Source organism: Staurois parvus, unplaced genomic scaffold (assembly GCF_062004578.1).
Source record: "Staurois parvus isolate SC_StPar_1 unplaced genomic scaffold, SC_StPar_1.0 ptg000048l, whole genome shotgun sequence".
Lineage (NCBI taxonomy): Eukaryota > Metazoa > Chordata > Amphibia > Anura > Ranidae > Staurois > Staurois parvus.
Genome location: NW_028317844.1, coordinates 14,903,051 through 14,930,146, shown reverse-complemented (window position 1 = coordinate 14,930,146; position 27,096 = coordinate 14,903,051). Strand labels below are relative to the sequence as shown.

Below are 27,096 nucleotides of genomic sequence, written 5' to 3'. Positions count from 1 at the left end.
TATAAAAGCAGGAATAAAAAGTATTTATCTTTTTTTTTTTTATCTATGCACAAATGTTTTGCCTTTCATTTATATTTTAAACTAAAAGGGTTGTCTTACGAGGTGAGGATTTACGTATACTTCAACTCCTACTTCGCAATGTTTTTTGTTGCGTCAAAAGCAAAACATGGCTATCACAATCTTTACCATGCCATTCAACACAGCCCCAAGAAAGCGAAGCAAGTAACTAGGGATTAGCCTGTACAACATACTAGCAAGAAGCAGGTAACTGTGGTACCAAAGTAAAACCAAATAATACATCAAAAAAAGGAGGTGGAGCATGTTGCAAAGGGTAGATCTCACAGTATTTATAGTATTTCTTATACAGAACTCTACATGGTTGTCCCATCTATATGTTTACTTTATATTAGAGCAGTTTGTGGATACTACAATCTAAAAAGCTAGAAAAAAAGCTAAATTTTTTCAAGCAAAACAATAATTTTGGACAAGCACACCAGAAGAGGGCATTTATTAGCTTCTGCCATTTTTCTCATGAGCCATCTCTAGAGTTTCACTTGACCTGAACGAAACAAGCACCAATAAAGCACTATTGCTTGGCAGCATAGGCTCTTAAGAGAACAAAACGTCCCACTCTATCAGGAAGAACCACATCTGTGAGCCAGCAGAGCACATAATTAGGTTGGTGATTAAGTGATTAGCCATCTTCTGCCCAGTTTTGTTGAAATAATAAAATAGGTCTTACAAGCTAAATGAACTCAGTATACAAACTGCGTAAGAGCTTTGCGACAATTACACACTCTGCTAATTCAGTTGAAATGTCCACCATCATTGGTAGCTATAGGGAAACAAATCTTTTCCCACAGTTCACTTGTTTACAAGAGTGTTCCATTGCATGCATAAAACACACTACTTGTTTTTATTAGAAGAAAACCAGGTGATACCTCTGCATGACTGTACTGTTACAACAAGTGTGTTGGAAAAAAACATGCCAAAAAAGGACAAACAGTCATTGCCTTCACATACAGTCATGTGAAAAAGCAAGTACACCAAATGGATATTTTTGACTTTTTCAACATCTTTGAACAAGCAAACACTGGATCTTGATTAAGACAGTGCCTACATACAGTATAATAAAGGTGAAATACTTGATCGAATGACAAAATTGTCACGGTGTTCCTTTTTTATGATCTAAATTAACAAAAATAAAGTTTTGTCATATGGAAAAACTAAGCTGTTGAGCAGATTAAAAAATGCAAAACCTGTCAAAAACAGTGTCTCCATTGAAGTCTATTGAACCAAAAACGCACCGTTTTGCATTCAACCAGCTCCCGCCCACCGTACTGTAAAATGACGGCTAGGCAGGACCACTCTTGTTCTTAGAGGACATCATATAATGTCATCCCACTCTAGCCGTTCAAGCGGACCCCCGGGTGCACATGGTATGGCGATTGGTGGTGGCCTATGTCCCCTGGACACAGAGCAGCACCGATCGAGGTAAAGAGCCAATGGCAGCAGCTCTTCACCACGTGATCGGCTGTATCCAATCACAGCTGATCACAAATGTAAACAAAAACCAGAAACTCAATGTTACTGGCTTCCTCTCCTCACACACAGATCTTGTGTGAGGAGAGGAGATTCTACAAACAGTGAGTTAGCATTCTGAACACACCACAGTGCCTGTATAACACAGTACTCCTGTCACAGTGCCCATCAGAAGTGTTACTGTAACCCATCAGTGTAGCTGTTGCCCATGAGCAGTGTTACTATCACCCATTAATGCACCTGTCGTCCATAAGCAGTGTTATTGGTGCCCATCAGTGTACCTGTCGCTAATCAGCAGTGTTACAGTTGTCCATCAATGACCAACAGTATACCTGTTGCCCATCAGCAGTGCTATTGTCGCCCATCAGTGTACCTGTTGCCCATCAGCAGTGTTACTGTTGCCCATCAGGGCCCATCAGTAGTGCACCTGTCGCCTATCAATGTCCATCAGCAGTGCTCCTGTCGCACATTGCCCATCAGTGCCCCCATCAGCAGAGTACCCGTCACACAGCCACCATTAGCAGAGTACCCGTCACACAGTCACCATGAGCAGTGTACCCATTACACAGGCACCATCAGCAGAGTAACCATCCTACAACCACCATCAGCAGTGTACCCATCCTACAGCCACCATCAGCAGTCTACCTGTGCCAGTGCCACCAAAGCCAGCCATGTCAAGAAAAATTTACATTAGTGAGGAGGCGTTTCAAATCCTCAGTATGACAGATGAGAGCAGCGGAGAGCTCTCACCGTAAGATTCCGATACGGTGTATGAACCCATCGAAAGTAGTGGATCAGCGTCCGAATCAGAGGAAGAAAGGGTCCCTCCAAAAAGCATTCAGTGCTCTGAAAACCAGGCAGAAACCAGCAGTGCCATACACCCCAATGGTCAATCAGCAAACACCAACAGTGCTAGACTCTAGGATGAAAGGCCCAATACCAGCACTGGAATATCACATCAGACCCCAAAAATCAGTGGCCAAACATACCTCCTAGAGACTTTTGCTTACCATTATGGCTGCCCTCCAACTCGGGATCAGCAAGTATTCCCCCTTTCAACGCAAAGCCAGGTGTGCAGTCAAACACTGAAATTTTTTCAGAAATTAATTTTTTTCTATTTTTGCCCGACAGTTTATTTCAGTTTATTGTGGACCAGACTTACCTTTTTGCCCAACAATATATTACTAACAACCCCAGTTCATTCTAAGCCTGTCGAAGACATTTTACATTATAGGAGTTCAAGTTATTTTTGGGCCTCATCCTTAAAGTGTTACAAAACCCACAACAGTAAAATCAGTCTGTATATGCAGTAAAGCATGCTTGTTATACTAACTGTGGAACCTAAGAGGCTAATCCTCTGCATTGTATAAAAATGTTGTTTGATCCTGACTTCTCTGATCCTCCCCTTCTTCCAGTGTCCCCCTCATATCTTTTGATAAGACATATCGTGTGGAGACACTCTGCAGATGCTCATTTTGGTGTGTATTGCTAGAGAGGTTTTTTTTTCTTCTTGGGAGAGTGCATGTGATCAGCACAGGGCCAATCAGCACTGTCCAGACAGAGGTCAGGGGTTCTGCATCCTCCTAGAACAGAAAGAAAACTCCTCCTACACGCTTTAACCAGTGCACTGCTGAACACTGATAGAAGTCACAACACTGCTCTAACTGCTGATGAGAAAAGGTGTTAACGGTTTATATTTACTAAAATCATTGCATTTCCATGTAGTGTGTACTGTGGGAGACCAGATAGAGTGAGTGCATGGTCCTGGTTTTTAGTAACACTTTATTATGGGGCTTACAAAAAAAGTGAAAGACCTGCTTATTGGTCCACCCACCACATCCACCACATGCCCATTTATCCTGCTGTAATGCCCAGGTCCCGCTATGAGATGATCATGCACTTCCTTAATTTCAGTAAAAATACCCAGTGCCGTACCCAAGATCATTCCAACTATAACAAATTATACAAAATTCTCCCACTTCTTGATTTTTTTCCCAAACATTTGCTGAATTTTATATCCCTGATCAAAACATATGTGTGGACGAATCTCTTGTCCCCTTCACTGGCCAGCTGGGAATCAAGCAATGCATTTCAAGCAAAAGGGCCAGATATGGAGTAAAGCTCTATAAGCTTTGTGAAAGAGCCACGGGATATTTGCATTTGTTCCATGTGTACTAAGGCAAAGATTCCAATCTCCAGCACTCTGAGTGCCCAACCTACATCGGCAGAAGTGGAAAAATGGTCTGGGACCTGGCATTTCCAAAAAGGTTATCACATCTACCTAGACAATTTCTATACCAGTCCACCACCTGTTATATGAGAAAAGTTTGGCCTGCAGTACCTCCCATAAAAACAGGAAGGGCTTCCCACAGAGCTTAGTGAACTCAAGGCTACAAAGGGGGGAATCAGCAAGTCTGAGAAACGATTAAGTGCTGGCCGTGAAGTGGAAGGATAAGAGAGATGTTTCTGTCCTGTCTACCATCCACAATGACACCTTGGTGGAAATTCCAGGAAGACATGGCCCCATCCAAAAGCCTATGTGCATCCAAGAATATAATCTCTATATGGGGGAATGATGGATTTCAATGATCAGATTCTACAGCCCTATTTAGCAACAAGGTCCTGTTCCCGATATAAAAAAAGTTGCAAATTTTCTTATTCATTTGGCCATTTATAATGGATATGTCACTTACACCAAATCCACAGAAAGACCCACCGCCTTCCTCAAATTTATAGAAGAAATCATCACATCCCTTATCCACCAGCAAGGACTTCATGAGCACCATTTCCCTGAAAGCATTCCACCAACAGAAGCAGGCCAAAGATGCAAAAAAAGATGTTGGTTATGCATCAGAGGGGAGTTAGAAAAGACACCAGTTTTCATTGTCCCTTAATGTCCCTCCCAACCGGGCTTATGCATAGGAGACTGCTTCTGACGTTTTCACACGTCACTAAAATATTAGCCCATGTTTCTAACAGCCTGCAATTTCTCCATTTTAAATATCTGTGCTGATCATATGCTTGCTGCCTCAACCAACCATGTCACTGCCTTCCACCTTAACTGACCCTGGCCGGTTTATTGACTATGCCTCTGCCTGCTATCTAGAATGTTTATCAACCACATTTCTGCCTTTTTCCTGCACTAACCTCAGCCTGTTAATAGACCATGTTTTTTGTCTGCTGCTTGGATTATTCTTTTGCCCTGCTACTGTAGAAGTTAGATTCAAGATAACACAGGGGTTTCACATATGTGCGAGGCTTCAGAGTAGAGTTCTCTGGGTTTTGTAATTCCCAGAACATGGTCTGTTAGTCTGTATGCTTTGAGGAGATTAGATGGGACAAAGCCCCTACCATTGTGCCCATGTCCTACCTGACAGAGACTCTAAGCATGATGTTGCTGCCTTCTGCCTAGACCAATACTCTGGCTGTGCTGACCATATCTCGGCCTACTGCCTGTACTGACCCAGGACCTTTTATGGGCCATGTTCCTGCCTGCTGCCTGGAGAAATACTTTGGCTGTACTGACCATATCTCTGCATGCTGCCTGTAATAACCCAGGGGCTTTTTATGGGCCATATCTCTCCCTGCTGCCTGTACTGACCCAGGAATTTTTGAGCACCATGTTCCTGCCTGCTGCCTGGATGTCAACCTATTGCCTGTAGTGACCCTGTCATGTTTATGGAGCATTTTCCTGTCTGCTGCCTGGATGATTCCTTTGGCTGTTGCTGACCACATCTCTGCCTGCTTCATGGACCAATGATCTCCTCAAACCACAGATAATCTTTTGTTTACACTGTTTTCTATACAGTGTTTGTTGATTTTTGTGTTACACAGCTTGCAATGTTGGGTACATAATCTGTTCAGACATTGAAAAGGTCTTATACATGTGGTATTGCCATAATTGGGAGGAGGAGCAGAATGTATTTTGGGGTGAAATTTCTGGTATGTAAGTGATGTGTGTTAGAAATATCTTATAAATGGGCAACTTTGTGTAAAAAAAGTTCTTTTTTTCCACATTTTCCAAAAGCTTGTAGAAAAAAATGGCATATTCAAAAGACTCATTATGCCTCACAGAATATACATTGGTGTGTTTGCTTTCCAAAATGGTGTCATTTTTTGAGTGTTTCCACTTTCCTGGTGCTCCAGGTCCTACAAAATTGTGATAGGTTGTCAGGAAATTAGATGTGTAATTTTTGCCTCTAGAACGCCTAAAGGTGCTACTTGGAAGTTGGGCCTCTATGTGGCTCACATATGTGGTATTGCCATACTCAGGAGGAGTAGCAGAATGTATTTTAGGGTATAATTTTTTATACATGTTAGAAATATCTTATAAATTGACAACTTTGTGTAAATAAAAAACATTTTTTTTATTTTCTTTCCACAATTTCCGAAAACTTGTGAAAAAAAATTACATGTTCAAAAGACTCATTATGGCTCACAGAATACATGTTGGGGTGTTCGCTTCTCAAAATGGGGCCATTTTGTGGGTAATTCCATTTTCTTGGTGCTCCAGAGTCTTCCAAAGTGTAATAGGTAGTCAGTAAATTAAAAGTGTAATTTATGCCCCTAGAACACCTGATGGTGCTCCTTGCATGTTGGGCCTCTATGTGTGGCTAGGCTGTAAAAAAAAGTCTCACACGTGGTGTCCCCATACTCAGGAGGAGTAGCAGAATGTGTTTTGGGGTGTAGTTGCAAGTATGCATATGTCGTGTGAGATAAATAAACTATTAATATGACATTAATTTTCCAGAATTGTGGGAAAAAACTTCAAAAAACTCAATATGTTTCTTACTAAATACCTTGGAATGTCCACTTTACAAAAAGGGGTAATTTAGGGATTATTTGTACTGTCCAGGCTTGTTAATCTCTCTAGAAATGAGAGTTTCTCAGGTACATCAGGTGTTATCAATTTTCAGTGATTGGTATAATGGCTTGTAGACTCTAATACAAGCCATAGACAGGTCGTTTATCGGCCGAATTTTCGTCCGCACGAAAAAAAATCGGCCGATATTCACGCCGTTAGTGGGGCCAGCCCGCCGGCCGTTTTTAGCGGATCTTCACATTTATTTTTATCAGTCATGCTGGAAAATCCACGAAAAACGGCCGTTTTTCATGGACAAGGGTGGCAGCATCGGCAACGGGGCCGATCGATTTTTCGTTTATCGGCCAAAAATTCAGCCGATAAATGGCCCGTCTATGGCCTGCATAACTTTCACACAGACCAAATAATATACACTCATTTGGGTTATTTTTACCAAAGCAATGTAGCAGTATAAATTGTGGCCATGATTTATGAAGAAAAATTACTTATTTGCAAAATGTTATAACAGAAACGAAGGAAAATGCATTTTTTAACAACATTTTTAGTATTTTTTCTTTTATAACGCAAAAAACCCCAAAACAATGCGGAGTAAATACGACCAAAAGAAATCTCTATTTGTGTGAAAAAAAAGCCAAAAATTTCATATGGGTACAGTGTTGCATGACTGAGTGATTGTCATTCAAAGTGTGAGAGCACTGAAAGCTGAAAATTGGTCTGGACAGGAAGGGGTTATTAGTGCCCAGTAGGCAAGTGGTTAAAAAAGTCCCTGATCCTTTCCAAAAATGCAGCAGCTGAAAAAGGATGTGAACATGTCCCATAGGAAATGGTGTTATATGGACTGTAGTGCATTTCTGCAAAAAGCACCAAAAACCACATAGGTATGACCCAGGCCTAAGACCATCAGAAAGAAAGTGTCTGGTAAGGAATTACAAAAGATCACCAAATCATTCTGAAATCATTTATTCCACTGTATGGAAAAATTGTTTTTTTTCTACATACTGAGTGGCCCCAACACCGGAACAAGAATTTTTGTGAAAACTCTGGGAGCCGTGGCCAGCCCCAACGGTAGTGCTATAAACTGGAAATGCTGAGCCCCTACAGCAAACAGCAGAAATCTATGGTGAGGAATGAATATTGGTACATGCAAGTATGCGTCCTTGATTTTCTATGGATGCCAAAAAAATCTATCTCCTGTAGGAAGGCCATTACTGACCGAACCGATTCCATACGAAAGGATCGGACATACAGGAACTGATTTAGCCCCTTGAGGTCCAAAATGGTGTCAAGGTCCTACCTTTTCCCAGAGGTTATGTTACTCCTTGTGCTGGCATCCATCTTGGATTTCTGCTGAGCATGGTGGGAATCTTTTATGCCTTCAGGTCTTTGAGGTCCATCCCCCAGAGGGGTGTGGCTGAGTACATATAAGCCTGTGATCCGCACATGCTCTTTGCACTTGTGTCTTGTGGCTTGGTCTTGCTACAGCTCTGTGTATATGCTCCTGACTCTTCCGGTATTTGACTCTGCTTGTGACTAAGACCATTCTCTGTGTTTTCCTTCGATCTGACCTTCCGTTGCTGAACCCGGCCCGTGACCTGTTATTCTCTGTCTACTGTTCTGTACCATTTTGTCCCGTTGTTGTCGACCCGGCTTGCCTGACTACGCTATTGTCATTCTCACCAGCTACATGCCATTGGCGGCGGCCATTACCGCAGCTGGGGTGTCTCGGGGGCCGCGACCTGGTTCCTGGCTGCGTCAAGTCCATCTCCACCATCAGGGGCCCTGGTGAAGGGCAGCCTGGGACTTAGACTCCGCGCCCTGAGGGACTTCGGTCTGTTGGTGGTGGTTGTTGTCAGCCAGTGCGTTACCCTGCCACTAGGCCTACCTGTCCGTTCCACAGCCCTGCCCTGACAAATGGGCCTTACATTTCCATTTGGTTTTGGGACTGTAAACAGGTTTGAAAAAAAACCCTGAAACCTTTTTGCCCGCTGGAACCTCTCTGATTACTCCTTGAGCCAATAAGTAAACGAGTGCCTGAAATAAAGCTCTTCTTTTCTTTGGATTTGTTGGTACATTTGATCTTAGAAACCGGGGAGAGGGAAATTCTAGTCTGTACCCCAGAAAAATCATGGAAATTACCCATTTGTCTTGAATTAGAGCCCTCCATGTGGCAACAAAATTCAAAAGCCTTCCCCCTACCCAAACAAGTTGGGGCACCCCTTCATAAAGAGGTGGACTTTGGATCTGTCTTAAACGACTTTTGCACCCAGGGCCGCCTTGGGTTTTGATTATGAGATCTACCCCTGGAGGCTGGGACCTGTGTGTGGCAAAACTACTGCATGGTAGATGAGGGCCCAGCAACTGAAGCCCCTGACACCTTAAAAGAAGGGCCTTTGGATTTCCTTTTAGAGGGTAGAAGAGCACTTTTATCCCCTGAAATCTTTTGGATATATTTGTCCAAATCTTCCCCAAACAGCCATTCCCCTTGAAAGGGAAAACCTGTCAACAATTTTTTGCATGGCAGTTTTGCTGACCAACTCTTCAGCCACAAAACCCTGCGCATGTGCACTGATAAGAGGGCCAAGCGAGAAATTTGCTGAATTGAATCCTTAAAAGCATGCTCCAAATCCTTGGCCAAGCATTCCCCCTGTCCTTATGGTCTTCCAATCCGTTGCTTGACACGGTCAGAAAGACTCTGGCAAATGCCAATAGCTGCTACAGCTGGCTGTGCAGCAGAACCTACCAGGGAGGTCTTAAGGACAAACTCCAGCTTCTTATCTGCTGAGTTCTTGAAAACTTGTACATTATCCACAGGACATGTTAAAAATGTATTCAGGGATGAAACAGCTACATCCAATAAAGGCAATCCCCATTTCTTAACAAACCTTTGTTCCATGGGGTACAAAACAGAAAACCTCTTTGGTGGAACAAAAACCCTGTCTGGGTGGTTCCAGTCAACATACATAATTTGCTCCAGAAGAGGATGCACCAGAAAGGCCTGAGTACTCTGTGGAGGCTTCAAAGAGCCCAGCGAAGAATAGGTAACCTCAGAGGTTTTTGTCAGAGGTAGACTGGATCCAGACCATACCATATCAATGAGGTCTTGGACAAAAAAATCTCTGAGACTGGGAGGTAGAGACCTCCTGCTTCTCCTAAGGTTGTGACTCCCCAGAGAGAAATTCTACTGCCTGACCTTCCTCCAGCTATTCCTCATCCTCAGGCTCCACCCACTCCTGCTCCAGGATGGGTGGTTCATAGTTTCTTAGTCCCCTGAGAAACTGATGCAATCATCCCAGCAATCTTATCTTCAAAACTCGCTAAGGCTGAAGCAAGATCATCCTTGGTTACAAATGCTGAGGCAGAAGCCCTAATAGTAGCCACAATGCCAGATAGGCGCAGTGGCTCAGACTGCCCAGACGCTTCTGGCATGTCAGGAGAGGATATTATATTTGAGGTGAGCAGGTTTTTCACCTGGTGTGGTGGAGGTACACTGACTGTGCAAGGAAGAAGTGAATAAATTAACACACCTAAGTTACACTTGGATGTGTATGTGTCATGAAGATTCAACTGGATGTTCACATTTTGGACTTTGGTTATATATATATTTTTTGCACTAATTGAGCTTATATGTTGTTTTAGGGTAGAATTGCTTATGTTGCGCTGCACTTTTATTTTCATTAGTTTATGTTAGGGTGAGGTGAAATCCACTAACAACTGTTCAGCTTGCAATACAGTATTGGTTTTATTTATTTATTCATTTTTTTTTTTATTTATTCACTGTGATTTGTATTGGCATATATTTGTATACGTAGTTGCGCTGATTACAAATTTTGGATGTTATATTACATTTTGTGTTTAGGGTTTAACACCACTGCAATCTTGTCCTAATATTCACTAAATATCTTAATCTTCAGTATAAAAGAATCACAACCTTTTGCAGTATGCAATGTAATAGTATAATACTGAATAAATGTACTGTACATCTGTTACAAATAATTGCTTACCCCCAAAAGCCAAGTGAAAAAAAAAGCCATTGCTTACTTTTGGCAAAGTTGACTGAAGAGCATTTTAGGAGACACGGGCTCCTTGCCTGCCTCTTTTATACTATGCAAGAACAAGACCACTGCAGAGGTGAGTGGTCCAGGGTTGGGAAGACTGATCACCAAAGGATCCTAGAAATAAGAAGCATAAAAACACAAATCACCCAAACATCATCACTTCAAATTATATATAAAGAATTTATATCTATTGGCAAAGATTTTAGGCCTCATGCACACGGAGCGTTTTTGCAGCCAATTTAGGGGCATCAGTCTTTTTTTTACTGTTTCCAAGCGGCTCTCAATATAATTACTTTTAGTAGCAGTAGCGTTTTCCAGGAGAACAAAAACCCCAGGGCCAGTGCATCCATGAGCAGCAGCGTTTTGGCAGCAAAAACGCTGACAGCTCCTAAACTCTGCTAAATGGGTTTGCCCGCTGCCAGCCGAATGTAAAAAAAAAAAAAAAAAAAATATTGCCAGCAATAAAAAATGGCAATAAACGGCGAGGGGTTTCCTCCCTAATCCATACCAGGCCCTTCGGGTCCAGTATGGATTTTAGGGGAACCCCATGCCAAAGTTAAAAAAAAAATGGCATGAGGTCCCCCCAAAATCCAAACTGGACCCTTATCCGAGAATACAGCCTGGCAGGTCAAAAAAGGAGGGGGGGGGGGGGGGACGACTGAGCATGCCCTCCTGAACCATATCAGAGGCCACATGCCCTCAAAATGAAGGGGGGGCTTTGGGGCAGGGGGGCCCCCAAAGCACAATCCTGGCCTGTGGTTGTGGGGGTCTGCGGGCAGGGGGGCTTACCAGAATCTGGAATACCCCTTTAACAAGGGGGCCCCCAGATCCCAGCCCCCCTTTCACCTATGTGAATGAGTATGGAGTACATAGTACCCCTACTCATTCACCAAAAAAGTTTAAAAAGTAAATAAAGACACAACACAAGTTTTTGACAAGTCCTTTATTACAAAATCAAAACCCAAAAAAAAAATGTTGCCCGATGTAGATCAAGCCTTTGTTGGGACAGGAGGTTTTTTTTTGGGCAGCAGTTGTGGCGGGCATTGTGACGGAGGATGGATCTACACTGGGGGACATTTTTTAAAATTTTTATTTTTTAATAAAGAACTTAATCAAAAGCTTGTGTTGTGTTTTTATTTACTTTTTACAATTTTTGGTGAATATGTACCCCATACTCATTCACATGGGGGGGAGGGAAGGATCTGGGGGCCTCCTTGTTAAAGGGGCTTTCCAGAGTTCGATAAACTCCCCGCCCTTAGACTCCCCTGCCCCAAAGCCCCGCCCCCATGTTTAGGGCATGTGGCCTTTGATATGCTGGGGGGGATGCCACACTTTTTTTTTAATTTAGCGATGGGGTTCCCCTTAAAATCCATACCAGACCCAAAGGACCTGGTATGGTTTGGGGGGGGGGGCCCTCACCATTTTTTACACATTTTTTATTGCTGGCAGTGTTTTTTTCATATTCAGTGGGGAACCCTGGTCTAGGTTCCCATGCCTTTAAATATTGATATTTACATTTGTTATGTTATTTTGTTACATTGTTATATTACAATGCATGTACTTTATTACTAATAGGCATGTCTTTGCAGGGTGTTTATTTGGTATGTGTTTGCAGTAGATACAGGTATTTATTCATGAGCGATGTTGGATGTCAAATAGACCTTTAGGATTAGTATGTATTAAAGTGAAACTCCCATTTTAAGTCTTCCTCCCTCCTCCTCTGGCATATCTTTTTTGAGGGGGGTATGTAGTTTTGACAGGTACCAGCTCCCACTTCTGCTTGGATTGCCTAAGTGATCCAAAGTAGAAGTCCTCCCCCTGTAGTCTTCTGGGACAAGTCACAGGTCCCAGGAGACTGCAGGACCATTCTCAAAGCACAGCGTAGCTCGTGCATGTGCAGTGGGCAGCCGGCTTTGAGGCCAAAAGCAGCATAGCCATCTGCGCACAGTAGGATGCTGGTGCCGGGAACCCAAAAGGCTAGTGAAGAACAAGCCTGGGTGAGGAAGGCGCTGGACTCCTGGACAGGTAAGTGTCCTTTTATTAAAAGTCAGCAGCTACAAACAAACATGGTTTTCTTTTAGCAATATAATGTTGCAAACATGATTTGTTTTAATGCAATCCTTAGAAAAGAAAGTAAACTAAAATAGCAAACTTTAAAATTTTTTGACCAGTGCTAGTTTAAAAAAAATAGTGTTACCTTAGATAAAATGTTATTTTTTCCTGTTTAAAATGATACAAAAATTATGTAACAATGTTACTTTGTATCTTTATTTTTCAGTTGGCCTTTTCTGACAGCAGCAGCTGCTAGAGCTGAGGTATATACACAGCAATCCTGGCTTTCATTTTAAGAGCTGAGAACTGCCAGCAAGTGGGAACTTCAGAAAGACAAGATGTTCTGCACATGTTCTGTGTGTAGCATGCCCAGTGTCATCAATTGATTATATAACATTTATATGTGTCATTTTATGGAATATGTATAAATGGGCTTTTTCCTTGCGTTCTCTCACTTCTATGACTAAGCCCTGTTTGGGTTAAGCAACAGTGCAAGGGGATCTGGACAGACTTTCCTGATTTCTTTGTCAGTGAAGTGCAGCCACCCCTTTTGCTAGTAGATGTGCCCACAGACACTGGCAGACTCTGGACTTAGGAGCTGCAGTTCCTTTTGGTTCCATAAATTATGTAAATTGGCCTACCAAATCCTCTTCGGTTAGGCAAATCTTCAGTTTTGCACCTCTCTCTCTCAATTCAGCCAAGGCCTCTATTAACAAATGTGTATGTGTCAGGTTCTAAAAACAGAAAAGTGGAACAAAATAAAACATTATTCAACAGAAGCAACAACAAATATTAAAATTCAATAATTTTAGAGCATCTGAAATGCCTGGTTTCTTATAGTGAAGAAGTCTGGTTACTTTTCCACAAATACCTATGGCATAGTTGTCCAGGTTTATAAAAAAAAGCAAATTCCACAAAAAAAAATAAATTGGAAAATAAACCTTGAGATGCAAATAGGAAGCACAGCCTACTTGAACAATGCATCTGTTTTCTTATCTAGGGATTGCTGCAATGCACCAGTCTACCTAGAGTACTGTTCACTTGCAGATTCAGATACATTAACAAATTGAAATCAAACTCCAGCTAACACATTTTATGCAGTTATGGCAACAGTTTTTTCCTTTTGGGATAAAGGTTTTACATACATACATATATACATACATAAATAAAAGCTGATCATTGTAAGAACCCCTGCCAGTAGTAAATCGTTTTTCTGAGCCCTCTAACTGCTACATTTGCAGGACAGTTTGTTGTGAAAACCCCCCCAAAATACTTAATGGCTAGATCACCAGGTGAAAGTAAAGGATAGAAAGCTTTAAAAAAGAAAAACAAACAGCCGCCATATCTAAGAATTGATATGCTGTGGTAGCAGATGGCAATTGTAATTCATCCATTCACAGATCTTTTTTAAATGTTACAGTGCCTTTGAGGGAGAGGAACCTTCCCCACCCCATCACTAAACACAGGTGTCACATATTGTAAAAGATGAACTAGTCTTTAATGTAAAAAAAAAATGTCAATATTAAAAGTTTGCCAAGCCACCAATCAGATTCATACCTGCCTAGAAAATGGAACTGATTAGTGACACGGGAAATGGAGAGAAAAAAAATCAGGAGATAAAAGTGTTACTAAATCCACAACAGTAAAATCAGTCTCTATATGCAGTAAAGCATGCTTGTTATACTCACTGTGGTACCTAAGGGGTTAATCCTCAGCATTGTGTAAAAATTATGTTTGATCCTGTCTTTTCTGATCTTCCCCATCTTCTACTGTCCCCAATATAACTCCTGATAGAAGAGGCATTAAAAACAAACTGCACATGCTCAGTTTAGTGTGTATTGCTAAAGAGGTTTTTTTTTTTGTTGGGAGACATATGATCAGCACAGGGCAAATCAGCACTGTCCAGGCAGAGGTCAGGAGTCCTGCAGCCTCATAGGGGAGAATGAAACCTCCTACAAGCTTTAACCAGTGCTGTGCTGGACACTGATAGAAGTCACAAGACTGCTCTAACTGCTGATGAGAAAAGGTATCTAGCAGGTAATATTTACTATAATAATTTGATTTCCATTGTATGTACTGTGGGAGACCAGATATAGTGAATGCAGAGTCCTGAGTTTAATAACAATAAGAACTACTTGTGCCTAAATGCTTGCCTGATTTAGGCAAGCATTTGCACCAGTTTTTGTAACATTACTAAAACATGTGCCAAATTCTGGTAATTTTAACTACCGCTACTATGTAAAACTTGTAGCTATAGCAATAACAGATTTCTAAAGAATTGCTGCCAGTTTGCAGATGAGGAAACTGGCAGTAATTAGGACCAGTTCTGAGCTGATAAACAGAGGTATGCCAAAGTTCAGACTGGGGCATGTATGTGTTGGGAAGCTGTCATGAATTTGACAGTTTACCACACAGGAATGTATACCTGGCCTCATTCATCGGTTAGTCAGGGGATTCACTGGCTGAAATCTAAATGTAACAATGGGGCAGCAATCGTGATGATGTCAATACCTAAATACAGAACTGCCTATATTCGGGATATGACTTTACTCTGTAGGTAGATGGAGCCAGATGGGTAACGAGAGACTAGTTCCCCATCAGGTTCACCTTACTTCTGACTGACAACTCATGGCAGTGGGCAGATGCTAATGCCGCTACTGAACTGAATAGTGGCTATGAGTCCACCCACTGCTGTGTTCTGTCAAGGAGGTATCTCAGTTCCTCATCAGGCTCTGCCCACTGTACTACAAAACTCCAGCCATGCACCTATCAGCATGATGGGCGTAGTATTCAGGGAACGAGGGAGTGCACAGAGGAAGGAGTGTCCACCAACACAAACACAGTGCCGAGAACCAACAGACTCATATACTGGTCTGTGACAGGTACATGAAATGGCCACAAGCACCAACAATTTCAGTACAGAATCCCAACAGATTCTACATCCTTTAGGAACTCCCACTACTGAGTTACAAAGCACATATTCAGGAAGAATGCTCCCAGTGAAACTCTAAAACGCTTTGTGAAATTTACATGTAGTATGTTACAGAGCATTTAGATTAAGGTAAGCTGAATAGCTCCTTGACTAGTTTCACCTTTTGTCTGGAATTGCTTTTTTATGGGCCCTTGATGGAAAAATATCATATTCTAACATCTGAAAGTACAGCATGCTTTCCAAACAAAATCTATAATACATATTAGTTGTAAAATAAAGATTGTATACAAGTAAAATAAAAATACCCAATTTACAAACGTAAGCAAATACAATTGATTAAAAGTAATATAGCCCAAATGAATGCATGACCAAGTGTGGAGTGCACATAAATATGTAGAAAGTCTGTCTATAAAAACTGGGCCACAGGAAGCTGGAGCTGTTACACAAATAAATTCCATGGGGCAGATTTAAGAGGTGTGAGTAAAGGAAAAGAGGCAATTAGCAAAAATGTCTAATCAGATCTCACCTGTCATAGCATACAAGTGAACTTGCAAAATGGATAGCACAATCCCATTTAATTTAGGAATAGATACTTCCAGTCCCATCTGGTTTTAATATAAGCAGGCCCTTCCCCTTTCCCATGTTTGGTTTATATAATATAAACCATGAAGGTAAATGTCGGCAGGTGAAAATGATAAAGCCAGATGATCCATTGTAATGTGGCTTTGTGATTGTATCCATAATGCACATTTCATGAGACCTGTCTGCTTATTATTTATCAAGTACTTTCCTGCTGACTTTTTAAATGAAAAAAAGAAAAGAAAAAAATAGGTACTTCAATTCCATTTAGGTTACGCAACTATGTATTCTTATATTGTCTTCACACTACTGAATACTAATTAGCAGGTAGAGGGTAATTTATCTAAATTATCATTAATTATAATTATTTCAGTTTGCAAAGTGAACGCCTTCCTACAGGAGAGACCACTGTCTCCTGCTTGTACGAATTGTGTTTTTCAGTGTCTCTTTCTTTCAAAGGGAGCAGTGAACCTTGAAGAATGCAGTATAGGCTGACCCTATTAGCTGCACAACACACCATGTGATTAACTCTGTAAGAATCTAGTACAAATATTAAATATACATCATAATGCTTTCAAGTGTGCCACCATAATTCCACAATGCAGCAACTTATAGCTCATTACAAAATAATTCATGTATGTTGCACTTGATGATAATTAAAATAAAAGACATGAACAGTGCATTTGGCCATACAAAGCAAGAGATAGAAAGTATCAGTCTGGCTTTGCAGCCCAGACTGGTTTTGCAAAAGTGAATTTTTTAACCAATCATCATATGTAGACATGCAGTCTACCATCACTAATCAAAAATCTATATGCTGACAGGCAAGCTAAGCTTTGTTTGGCAGCTATAAACTAGCCTGACTGGCATTCAGGTTCATGAGAATAACATGGAGGGAAAGATGTTGCTTGCAATGCAGCAAATAGGCACATGCTATTGCCAAATGTCCCCTTCCCCTGTATAGATAACAAGGTAACCTGGCCGCACAGAACTGTCTGCAATCACCACTGACAACAGTGAAAAAGAGTCCCAGATAAGCTTGCAGGGAGTGACAAGCTTCCAGGGAGTGACAAGACATCTGCCCTGTTGAGCTTGCTGCTGGTTTGCCCTATATGTTTGTTGGGTACAAATGGCTGGTTGAAGAAGAAAAGAGTTGATCATATTACTTTAAATCCAAACAAAGAAAGTGACACCTACACCTGCTAAGAATGTATTCAAGGAAAGACTTCTGCAAGTGATACCTTTAGTCATTGTAGAGAATTGCAGTGAAACTGTTTGCCATAAAATTGAAGTGACCCCATTATTAGTGGGACCAACATTATCTGGAGAGAGGCTTCCCTCTGCAGTGGGGAGGAAAGGGTTAAAAAAAAATTAAAAAATTGTTGCATCACATAAATCCTTCTGTGTGTATTCCTGTACCAATAAATCAAAGTGTTGATATAAATGTGGTAGGGGTGATGCCTAAAGAAGGTGTGCATTTTCCCCTAGCAAAGGTATTAGGTGAAACAGATGTATCTCCAGAAACCTCCAAGGGGCCCAGAGTGTTAGAGCTAGACCTTTCCCAAGACAGCATTTGCACTGCCCTGCTGGGAGAGCCTGTTCTCTCAACAGAAAAGGAGAACATGCATGAATTAAATGAAGAGCCACGGACTCAAAATTTTGAAAAACTCCAGGTAGTACAGAACCATATGTAGTGGGGGTAAAGAACAGACAAGGGCACACTCTCATCGTGCATTACCGTGGTAGAACACGTGTATATTGAATAAAAAGAAGATATATACTCACAAACCAACGTGATTAGAAGCGGTATAAGTGGTCCACAAAGACAGTCACAATACATCTGTGTCTAATGATGTGGATAAGCTGACGCGTTTCGGGAGCTGAACCCCCTTCCTCAGAGCTCTGAGGAAGGGGGTTCAGCTCCCGAAACGCGTCAGCTTATCCGCATCATTAGACACAGATGTATTGTGACTGTCTTTGTGGACCACTTATACCGCTTCTAATCAAGTTGGTTTGTGAGTATATATCCTCTTTTTATTCAATAAACAAGTGTTCTACCACGGTAATGCACGATGAGAGTGCGCCCTTGTCTGTTCTTTTCCACTAGTGGTCAGATTTCCTGATCTTAGAAGGGCAGCACCTCTTCGGTTGGCATTTTGGCATCTCCTTTGTTGTATGAAGACTGGAGCGCTGGTTTCGTTCGTTTATCTTTTGGAGTGCATTTACATTTGGGGGTAAGCCCTATACTAATATAGGATGTTAGTTTGAGGAGGGATTTCCCACTATGCAGGAACCTCCAGTGAAATTCAGCCCAGTAGAAAGAAGGCTGAGGAATAAAGTCTAACCACTTGAAGCCCAAGACTTTTTTGACACTTTTTGTTTATATTTAAAAATCAGTATTTTTTGCTAGAAAGTTACTTAAAACCCTCAAACATTATATATATTTTTTAACAGAGACCATAGAGAATAAAAATCTCCATAAGCGAAACTAGAACTACAGTATTGTTCTCGCTATGTTTGTGGCAATACCTCACATGTGGTGCAAAAACCCTTTAAATATTCATGCGAGGCCTATGTGTGCCTTCACTTATCCTCCTAGACCATAGAGGTGAGGAATGAGTATCTAGTCTTTGCTCACCTCTGTGTCCAGCCACTGCAACCCCTGGATCAGATCCGGAAGCGGTGAGAGGCAGGAGGGGGAGGGTATATCCTCATGCTGCTTCTAAAAGCAATCTAGCATCCGCTTGGATCGCTTTTATTTGAAAGGGAAATTGCTGCTGAAAAAAAATACCAGGGTTATGGCTGATAGCTTCACCCATACCCCCAGTTTACTACTTCAAAACCATCAACATTCTAGTTTGCTATGTGAGGTGTCTCAAGGTCTCCCATTCACTGAACTGATATAGAGACAGAGATTTCATAGATTGCTTGAACTAGTGAAAGAAGAATAGAAGAGTGTATCCACTCTTCGTGTGGGTGTTCTAGAGCAGCATTCCTCAATCTCTCTTCAGTCTTGGCACCCTTTCCAAATATGAAAACTCTCAAGGCACCCTAGTCTAAAATGTAAAAAACATAAATGTTACTTATCAATGGGAAACCTGAGCCTGGGGCAAAGCACAGAACCCTGAGCTTTGGTAAAATTAACTTCACATCAGAAGCCCTCCTTTACATCAGAAGCCACCCTTACATCAGAGCCCCCCCATCACTTTAGAGTTCCCCCTTTACATCAAGGGTCCCCCCTTACCATTAAAGCCCTGCTATACATGAGAGATCCTCATCACATCAGAGTCACCCCTATACATATCCACACTGTCAAAAACCTTCTTACCTTGGTTTACTGATTTTTGTGTCACCGTTATTGTATCCCAGAAGCTCAGAGGAAGGCTGTCACAAATGAAGAGAGGGAAGATGTTTGCACTGGGAATCTTTGAGGAATCACTGAGTAAGTGGTTGAGCCCTACTTTGTTAGTTCCAAAGCCCAAGGGGACTCTGCAGTTATGCAGTGATTTTCAGCAGCCTAATGAAGTTTCAAAACTTGATGCCTATTTCATTACCAGGGTGGATGAGCTTACTGAAAGACTTGACCCGGCCCAATACATCATTACTTTGGACCTTACACACAGGTATTGGCAGATATCTCTAACCAAGGCCACTAGTGGAAAACACATTCTTCACCTTGGCAGACAATTCCAGTACAAAAGAATGTCTTTTGGCCTCCAGACTGCTCCAGCCACATTCCAGTGGGCTATGGATAGGTTATTATGATCCCACCTGAGATACACCCCATTATACATAGATGACACTGTCATTTTCAATACAGACTGGGTTGCCCAAGGTCCAGGTAGAATTAGACTCCCTGGGGAGAGCAGCATTTACCGAAACATTGTAAAATGTGCCATAGGAATGGAGGAAGTTAAACATCTTGGGTATATTGACAAAAGAAGGATAGCAAGACCACAAATCAGCAAGGTAAAAGCTATACAGACCTGACCCTGCTCCCTTTTAAAAAAACAGGTGCACACTTACCTAGGAATATTGGGGTGTGCAACGGGGTTAGCTCAGCAGCGGGTTTGTGTGACCCCCTGGATGAGTTCACAACACAAAACGGGCACAGCAAACACCAGTTTAGGTAAGAAAACAAAGGTGTGGTTTATTTACACTATTTACAAGAGGAAAAACATCAAAACAAAAGGAAACATGAAAAAAATCCTTGCCAACTTGGCCACTTGCTATACACACAGCTTGCCTTGCTATCAACTAGGTGCAGCCTTGTCCTACACCCAGTCCTTATCTCCCTGTTATTTAGAGGTTGGCCACAGAGGCGTTTGTCTCACCGCACACACAGAAATTAAGCTCCCCAGTCTACTCAGGCACAGAACTGGTTCCAGAATGGAGCAACTCCCTATGCAGGCTGGGAAGTTTTATAGAGGCCCTAATGAGCCCACTACCTTCAGCTGGGCTCATTACCTCACTGCTAAAGGGCTCAGCACTTCCCCCCTAGTGGAACTCCACATAGAGCCTGAATCTCGGAAAAATGTACCTGCCATCCTGGACGCAACCAGGTGATTTTACCTGCCTACTGTCACAGGTACTACAGACAGTTTGCGGCCATTTATTACACCCTTTAATCTAATCCCTAAAGGAGTTCTATAGTCAAAGCATACACTTTCTTTTATAACAAGCTCCTTTGATGCATCTGACTAGGGGTCAAAATCAGTCATGGTCAATTTAAATGCAGATACTTAAATGGTCTTTCTAGAGCTCAAGTTGGCACCGTGCAAATATCCTTTCCTGGTAACTCTTGGCTTCTCAAAAAAATTGTTTTGCTGAAGGACACCTCTGACATGGGAATAGGAGCATCTCATGGTCTCACAGCAGGAACCATGGCTGTGAGAGACAGTGCTATACAGAACAAGAATGCTTGGCAGTTAAGTAGGCCTTAGACTTGCTCTGGTATTTTCTTATTAAAGAAAATTCGGGCTGATATCTGACCATGCTCCACTGGACATAGATGCAACATAATAGGAGATAATAAGAATATTTTCCCAGCACATCTTAAAGCAATCTTTATTGACCCATATTCAGCAGAAAAGTGTAATGTTTCTGAACCACCAGGGGTCTCTTCAGCCAGCAAAGTGACACTTTACCAGATGAAGAGACACCTAGTAGTTCTGAAACGATGCACTTGTTTGTGTGGCACGCTGAATATACACTGCACTAAACTGATTTGAAAAGAAGCATTGTTGTTTTGTGGATGTGTATTTTTGTTTGCTGTGATAAGCCTTCTGAGGTAAAGGTCTATGTTGTTACAAAAAGACAGTGTTCCAAAACACTGGAATGAATTATTTTAAATTAAAAATAATGAACAAAACAATGCAGAAAATAAATACTATAAATATTAGGTTATCTTGAGGTATAGTTTTTATATAACCATTTTTTCAGTTTTCCATTAAAGTGGAGCTTTATTGACAAGAATAAAAACTGGCGAACAAACAAGATTTTGAATGTAGAAGAGACATACCATTTCTCTTCTGCATTAAAGTTACTTACCTGCTTGTCCGTCACTGTACACTGAGCTGTGCACGTGCAGCTCAGTGCAGAATTCTGGCAATGCCGAGCTAACTGCACTCCCACACCTGCGAAACAGTGACATCATCTTGGCCCAGCCACTTAAAACATCTGGGGATCGATACTCGGAAGCCATAGGGCTGAAGGTGTCAGCAGCTGGTGGGGAGCTCTGAGAGATCACAGTGCTGACGTATATATGTGAATATAGTCCCACTTCAAGCATAAGACCTGTCTCCTGGAAGCGGACATTAAGCTTTATTAACAAAGCTAACACACAGGCAGTTTTTACAAATCTGCAAATTCCATCTTGAAGTACAGTACAGGACACAGGCTGAATATTTATAGACCCTGGGTTAAATGCTGGTACAGTCAGGTGTTTGGACACTTGCAGTCTTTTGAATATAACCTTACCCCACTCGCAATTCCCTAGTTTTGCAGCAAGCAATGTAGAATAACACAGGATTGGAAGAGATGGTGGCCGATGACCTGTACTGTACTCCAAGATATGAAATTTACAGGCAAATAAAAATTCCTTTTATCCTATTTGTACAGTACAGAACACAGGCTTAATATTAAAAGACCCGGAGACATCCCCCGGTAATGAATTAAAACAGTGGGCCACAAACGTTCAAAAAGAACTGTGCCAACAGGCCTAGATTGATTGTCTAAGCCATCTGGCCAATTTGGAAGCAGGCTGTCTATGCCAAGGTCCTAAGATTAGGAGGAATAGGGAGTCCATCTTCCTGACAGAAGTCGTAGCTTTGAGGTAGACTTTGATGGCTCTGATCATGTCCAGGCAGTGAACAGCAATTTCCTTTGGGTGCTTTGAAGTGGTGCACAAGGATGGAAGTATGATGTCTTCATTTTGGTGGAATACTAATACTACCATAAGGAAGAGGGATAGCTTTGCACATAACACTTAACAAATAAATATAGTGCACATAAAGTTTATCTTTATGAGGTGTTGTGAAACCACTTACACAGTGTTTGGGCAAGCAACACTTTATTTATTAAAGTAGAACTATAGGTCATTTTTGTTATTTTGGATAGAGTAAGGGAGGGTTATAACCCCTGTCAGTTTATTTTTAACTATGTGTATCCCATTAGGCAGATGACCTTCACATCCTATCCCATAGCCAAAACAGGAAGTGAGAGATAATCCCCAAAAATTAAGGGAATTCCTTGGGGACCCCCAGGTCACCATTAAAAAAATTTCATCTTTATTACTTTTCAGGGGTCAACCCAAAATTTGGGATTTTCTTTAATTTCACTTTCAATGATAATAAAACAGGACAAATAGAGAAGATGAATCTCCCTAACGGGGGTGCAGACAATAAAAACCTTAGGTGTTATAATTCATCTTCACGCTGTGGGAAACAAAAAAAATAAAGTTTTGCCTTTAGTTATACTTTAAGTAGTGTTATTGATTTATGTGGGTGCACTGAGGTTGTGCTTATTGAACTGGGTTTGATTTATTGTGCATAAGACTACACTGTCTTTGTGAAGGGTGCGGAATAGCTTCCTACAATAGAAGGAGCTAGCTAGCTCAGAGACACATCTAGTGAACATAATAGCAACTAAGAAAGCTACTTTGCCAGAGAGTTCATTTAAGAGGATTTCCCTTATGAGTTCAAAGGGGGTTTTCTGCAGGGCAGGGAGAACCAGATTAAGATTTAAATGAAATAAAAAGTGCTGCAAGGGGGTCCTGATATGAGAAATAGCTTGCATGAAGGTTTTGAAAAAGGATAGCAAGGCCAGAGGCTTTTGGATTAAAATTGTCAATCCTGAAACCTGTCCGTTCAGAGTGCCAAGTGAAGTTCTACCAACAGGCAAAAAAAAAGATTTCAAGGTATGATAGCAGATCTTTGTGGAGGTGGCTTTTTTTGCTTTTAGCATTATAAAAACGACAGACTCATGTCTTTTAAGACTTGGGCTTTAACAGCCATAACATTAAAGCTAGTCACTGAGAAGCAGGATGGATTGGGCAGGTCTGGCCTGTTGGGAAGGGATCATCTCCTAGCAGTCTAAGAATATCTGTGTACCAGGCTCTTCTGGGACAGTGTGGTGCAATGGAATCTTTGATTTCTTCACTTTCTCTCTTCTTCTGAGCAGTTGAGGTTGAATGTGCACTGGAGGAAAGCCATAGATTAGCCTGAACTGAGTCCAGGGAACTTTCAGAGCATCCAATACCAATGCTAGAGAATCTGTGGTTCTGCCTTAAAAAAGGTAACTATGTGTTGAATCTGGAGGCCAGGACATCCACATTCCTGACATTTCAGGCTGAAGATGTTGGGGCGAAAAGCTCATTGTCCTTGGTTCAGGCAGCAATGGCTTAGTTAATCTGCCTTCCAGTTGTCCAGTCCTGGGATGTGAACAGCAGAGTTTGCTGGACAATGTTTTTTCTGCCATGATATAATGTAGCTTGCTTCCTTCAAGGCTGCATGATTCCTAATATTCAACAGCTTCAGTGTTGTCTCTGGAGAAGGGGGGGCCGATTGTGAAGAGTCACCTTTGTCGCCCTGAGCTCCAGGATGTTGTTGGAGAGCTTGGATTCATCTGGTAACCATGTTCTTGGACTGTGAGATATTGGAACACTCCTTCCTAACCTGAAACCTGCCAAAGTGAGCAGCTATGCCGGATCCAGCAACATTACAGACTGTCCCCACTGTGCAGGGTCCAGGTACGGTTTACAAGGTTTGATTGAGGTTACACTGATCTGGATGACCTACTTTTGTTTTTGCACTGGAAGAAGTAAAGAGTTGATTGAAGATTTGAAATAAAATATTAAACTAGTTATCCAAGAGTGATTTCTCCATAGGGGAGAAGAGGTCCCTCACTTTAGAACACTAGCAAAAGAGTAATCAAAAGCTTGCTGGTGTCCATTCACCTGAAGGTACCAGCCTATTAGCCAGGGTCTATAAATATTCAACCTGTGAACTGAGCCTCTTGTCTGACTTACTGTTGGTTACTACTTCTTTTCTCAGTTGTCTTATTCTCAGTGATTCTGACAGGTGTTTCACTGCCATGAAGTTAGCATGCTTTTAAGTCAGAAAATGGTTTCCATAAGAAAAAATTTACACTGACATTAAATTCACTTAAGCAGCTAATTAAGAAATACCTTTATAAAAAACAGTACAGTATATAATATATGGGCACTTTCCCTGCCCCTAGAAACAACACTGGCTGACTTCTTTTTAGGGAGCTCTGGACAGGCTAAAAATAAGCAAACAATTTGATTGATGGTAAGGACTGCAAATAAAACAAGACTGTTTTATAAACATTATTCTTTATGCAGACACTTTCAATCAGTGATATATGCAGAATACCATACCTGCATGATTGCATTGAAGAAACAGGTGTTTCCCAGATTTGTTATGCCTTTCACAGGGACTGATGTGCTATTCAGGGAAGTGCTCTTCTTAACCTCTTCACTACTTTGTTCACGAAGGCAAATAACCTTTAATGAACACCCTGGAAATAAAAATGATTTATTTTTAATCACTAAAGACATGAATATAAAAAAAATATGAAAAAAATTTACATCAGGAAAAATATTGAGGGTAATTTACTAAGACTGGAACAGCTATGCATGGCAACCAATCAGCACCAATCTTTCATTTTCACATCTTAACTGAACAAGCTGATGATAGAACCTGATTGGTTGCCATGCACAGCTGCTCCAGAGTCTACCTACTCTAGTACTGATAAATTCCCCCACTGTGCACTGGCAGAGGTGGAGAACAAAGAACCAATTTTCCAACTTTTTTTTTTAGGCCCAGTTCTGCCCGTGATTCCAAAATGTACATTTGGGTGCCATTCATCCTGACTGGCATCTTGAATGGAACTCCAAATGCGGCGCAATTTTTCTGAAAATGTCTCGTGCACAACATGAGTGCAAAATGGACCAAATTTTGTACATGAGCTTCTTTGGAGTGGCAAGTGTGCATAGGGCTGTGCAACACATAATTCTCTGTATGAATTGCACTATTTAAATCTCTAAGCGATATATGAACAGGGCCTAGATGAGCATATAGAGCTATGGTTTACTACAAATTAAGCAATCTTAAATGTACTATGTTAGATGATTCTCAGGAACATTCTAAGCCATACAAGTTACATATAAAGTACATCAGTACTTTTCTGCATTTAGTCAAATAGAAAACATGCAAAATTCATGTACACCAATAAATAAAGAGAGAATTTAGAAACTTAGGAACAATGGATTACAAAGTATGTACTGTACACTCTTTCACACTGAAATTGTTGGTTGTCAAGCTAAAATAAAAAATAAGATCAAAAACAGGAGAAAAAAAGCTTTTGGTATAAGACAACTCTATAGATACAAAAGGTTCAAACTTTGTTTGAAATTCACCTATGCTCTACAATTCTTCCCAGTATTTCCTTTTCTAAATTAGTATTTTTTGTTAATGATAAATTTGTAAACACACCTGCCTAGAAACCTGTTGCTAATATGCCCTGCATAAGAGCCAGCAACTGCCTGTGATGGAAATGGAAGCAGAGAGACCTTTTAGGGATCTGTAAAGAAAAAAAAAAAATTCAAAAGAAGTGACACTTAAATGGCCCAATGAATATAATGCATGGTTTCTGATGCAACTCTTCTTGTAGTAGAGTATTATATCATGTTGGCCAAAGATAAATGCAGAAAGTTTGGAATTTAAAGTCAACCAAACATGGATCAAAATTGGTTCAGCAGGGACTGCCCTAATATTGATTCATGTATAGATAATGTGGTTATGCAGAAGTCAATCTATCGACTGATTTCTCTACAGCCACCCTATTGGAACTAAAGCAGGCAGCGTTGATCAGTGTATTCTGATGGCGGGAAACGCTCCCCACTGTCAGAACACAATAGCTCAGCATGGAGGATTCCCCTATTCACAAGGAGTGTGTGGATGGGGGAAAAGAACCCTTTTTTCGTTCAACCCACTGGTTAAACAAAAATGACTCATCTATGGGCTGCCTAGGTAATATCCTTTATTGGCTAATGCAGGCCATAGACGGTTTATCGGCCCATTTTTCGTCTGAAAGAATAATTGGCCCATTTTCTCACTGTTAATGAGGCAATGGCTCGGCCGATTTTTGCGATTCCTCCTCATTTTGTTTATCAGTCATGCTGGAAAATTCATGAAAAACGGCCAATTTTCTCAATCATCGGTGGCAACATCGGTTAACAGAACGAACGATGTTTCATTTTTCGGACAAAAATTTGGCTGATAAACGAACCCTTTATGGCCTGCATTTCACTAGTTATTAAGGTGCAAACTTTCTGGATAAATTACATAAATTCTTCAGGCTTTATACATTTGCAACTGCAAACTGCAAGTATGCTTTTAGATATATGTGTATTGTATACAACTAGGCAACCTTCAACCCTCAGGGCTTTGAGGGAGGGGATCGCCCTTCAAAATGCATCAGCCACTTGAGGGTCTTCTTGCGCTTGGAAGCTGACCTGGTGTTTTGGTTGCTTTGGACTTTGATATGCTTGTGACACTACAGTTGTTTGTGAGTATATATCTACTTTGGAT

General features: G+C 41.2%; 1 protein-coding gene across 6 annotated transcripts in view; it reads right to left on the bottom strand.

Annotated features, from left to right (window-relative positions):
* USP45 (ubiquitin specific peptidase 45) overlaps window positions 1–27,096 on the bottom strand; it is a 214,479-nt gene that overhangs the window by 93,979 nt on the left and 93,404 nt on the right. For all 6 annotated transcript variants that reach the window (XM_089665202.1, XM_089665204.1, XM_089665199.1 and 3 more), the window contains 3 exons: window positions 24,882–25,021; window positions 13,113–13,205; window positions 10,403–10,533 (listed from right to left, as the gene is read on the bottom strand). In XM_089665202.1, coding sequence (XP_089521328.1) covers window positions 10,403–10,533; window positions 13,113–13,205; window positions 24,882–25,021 — 364 coding nt within the window. The remainder of the gene's footprint in view (window positions 1–10,402; window positions 10,534–13,112; window positions 13,206–24,881; window positions 25,022–27,096) is intronic.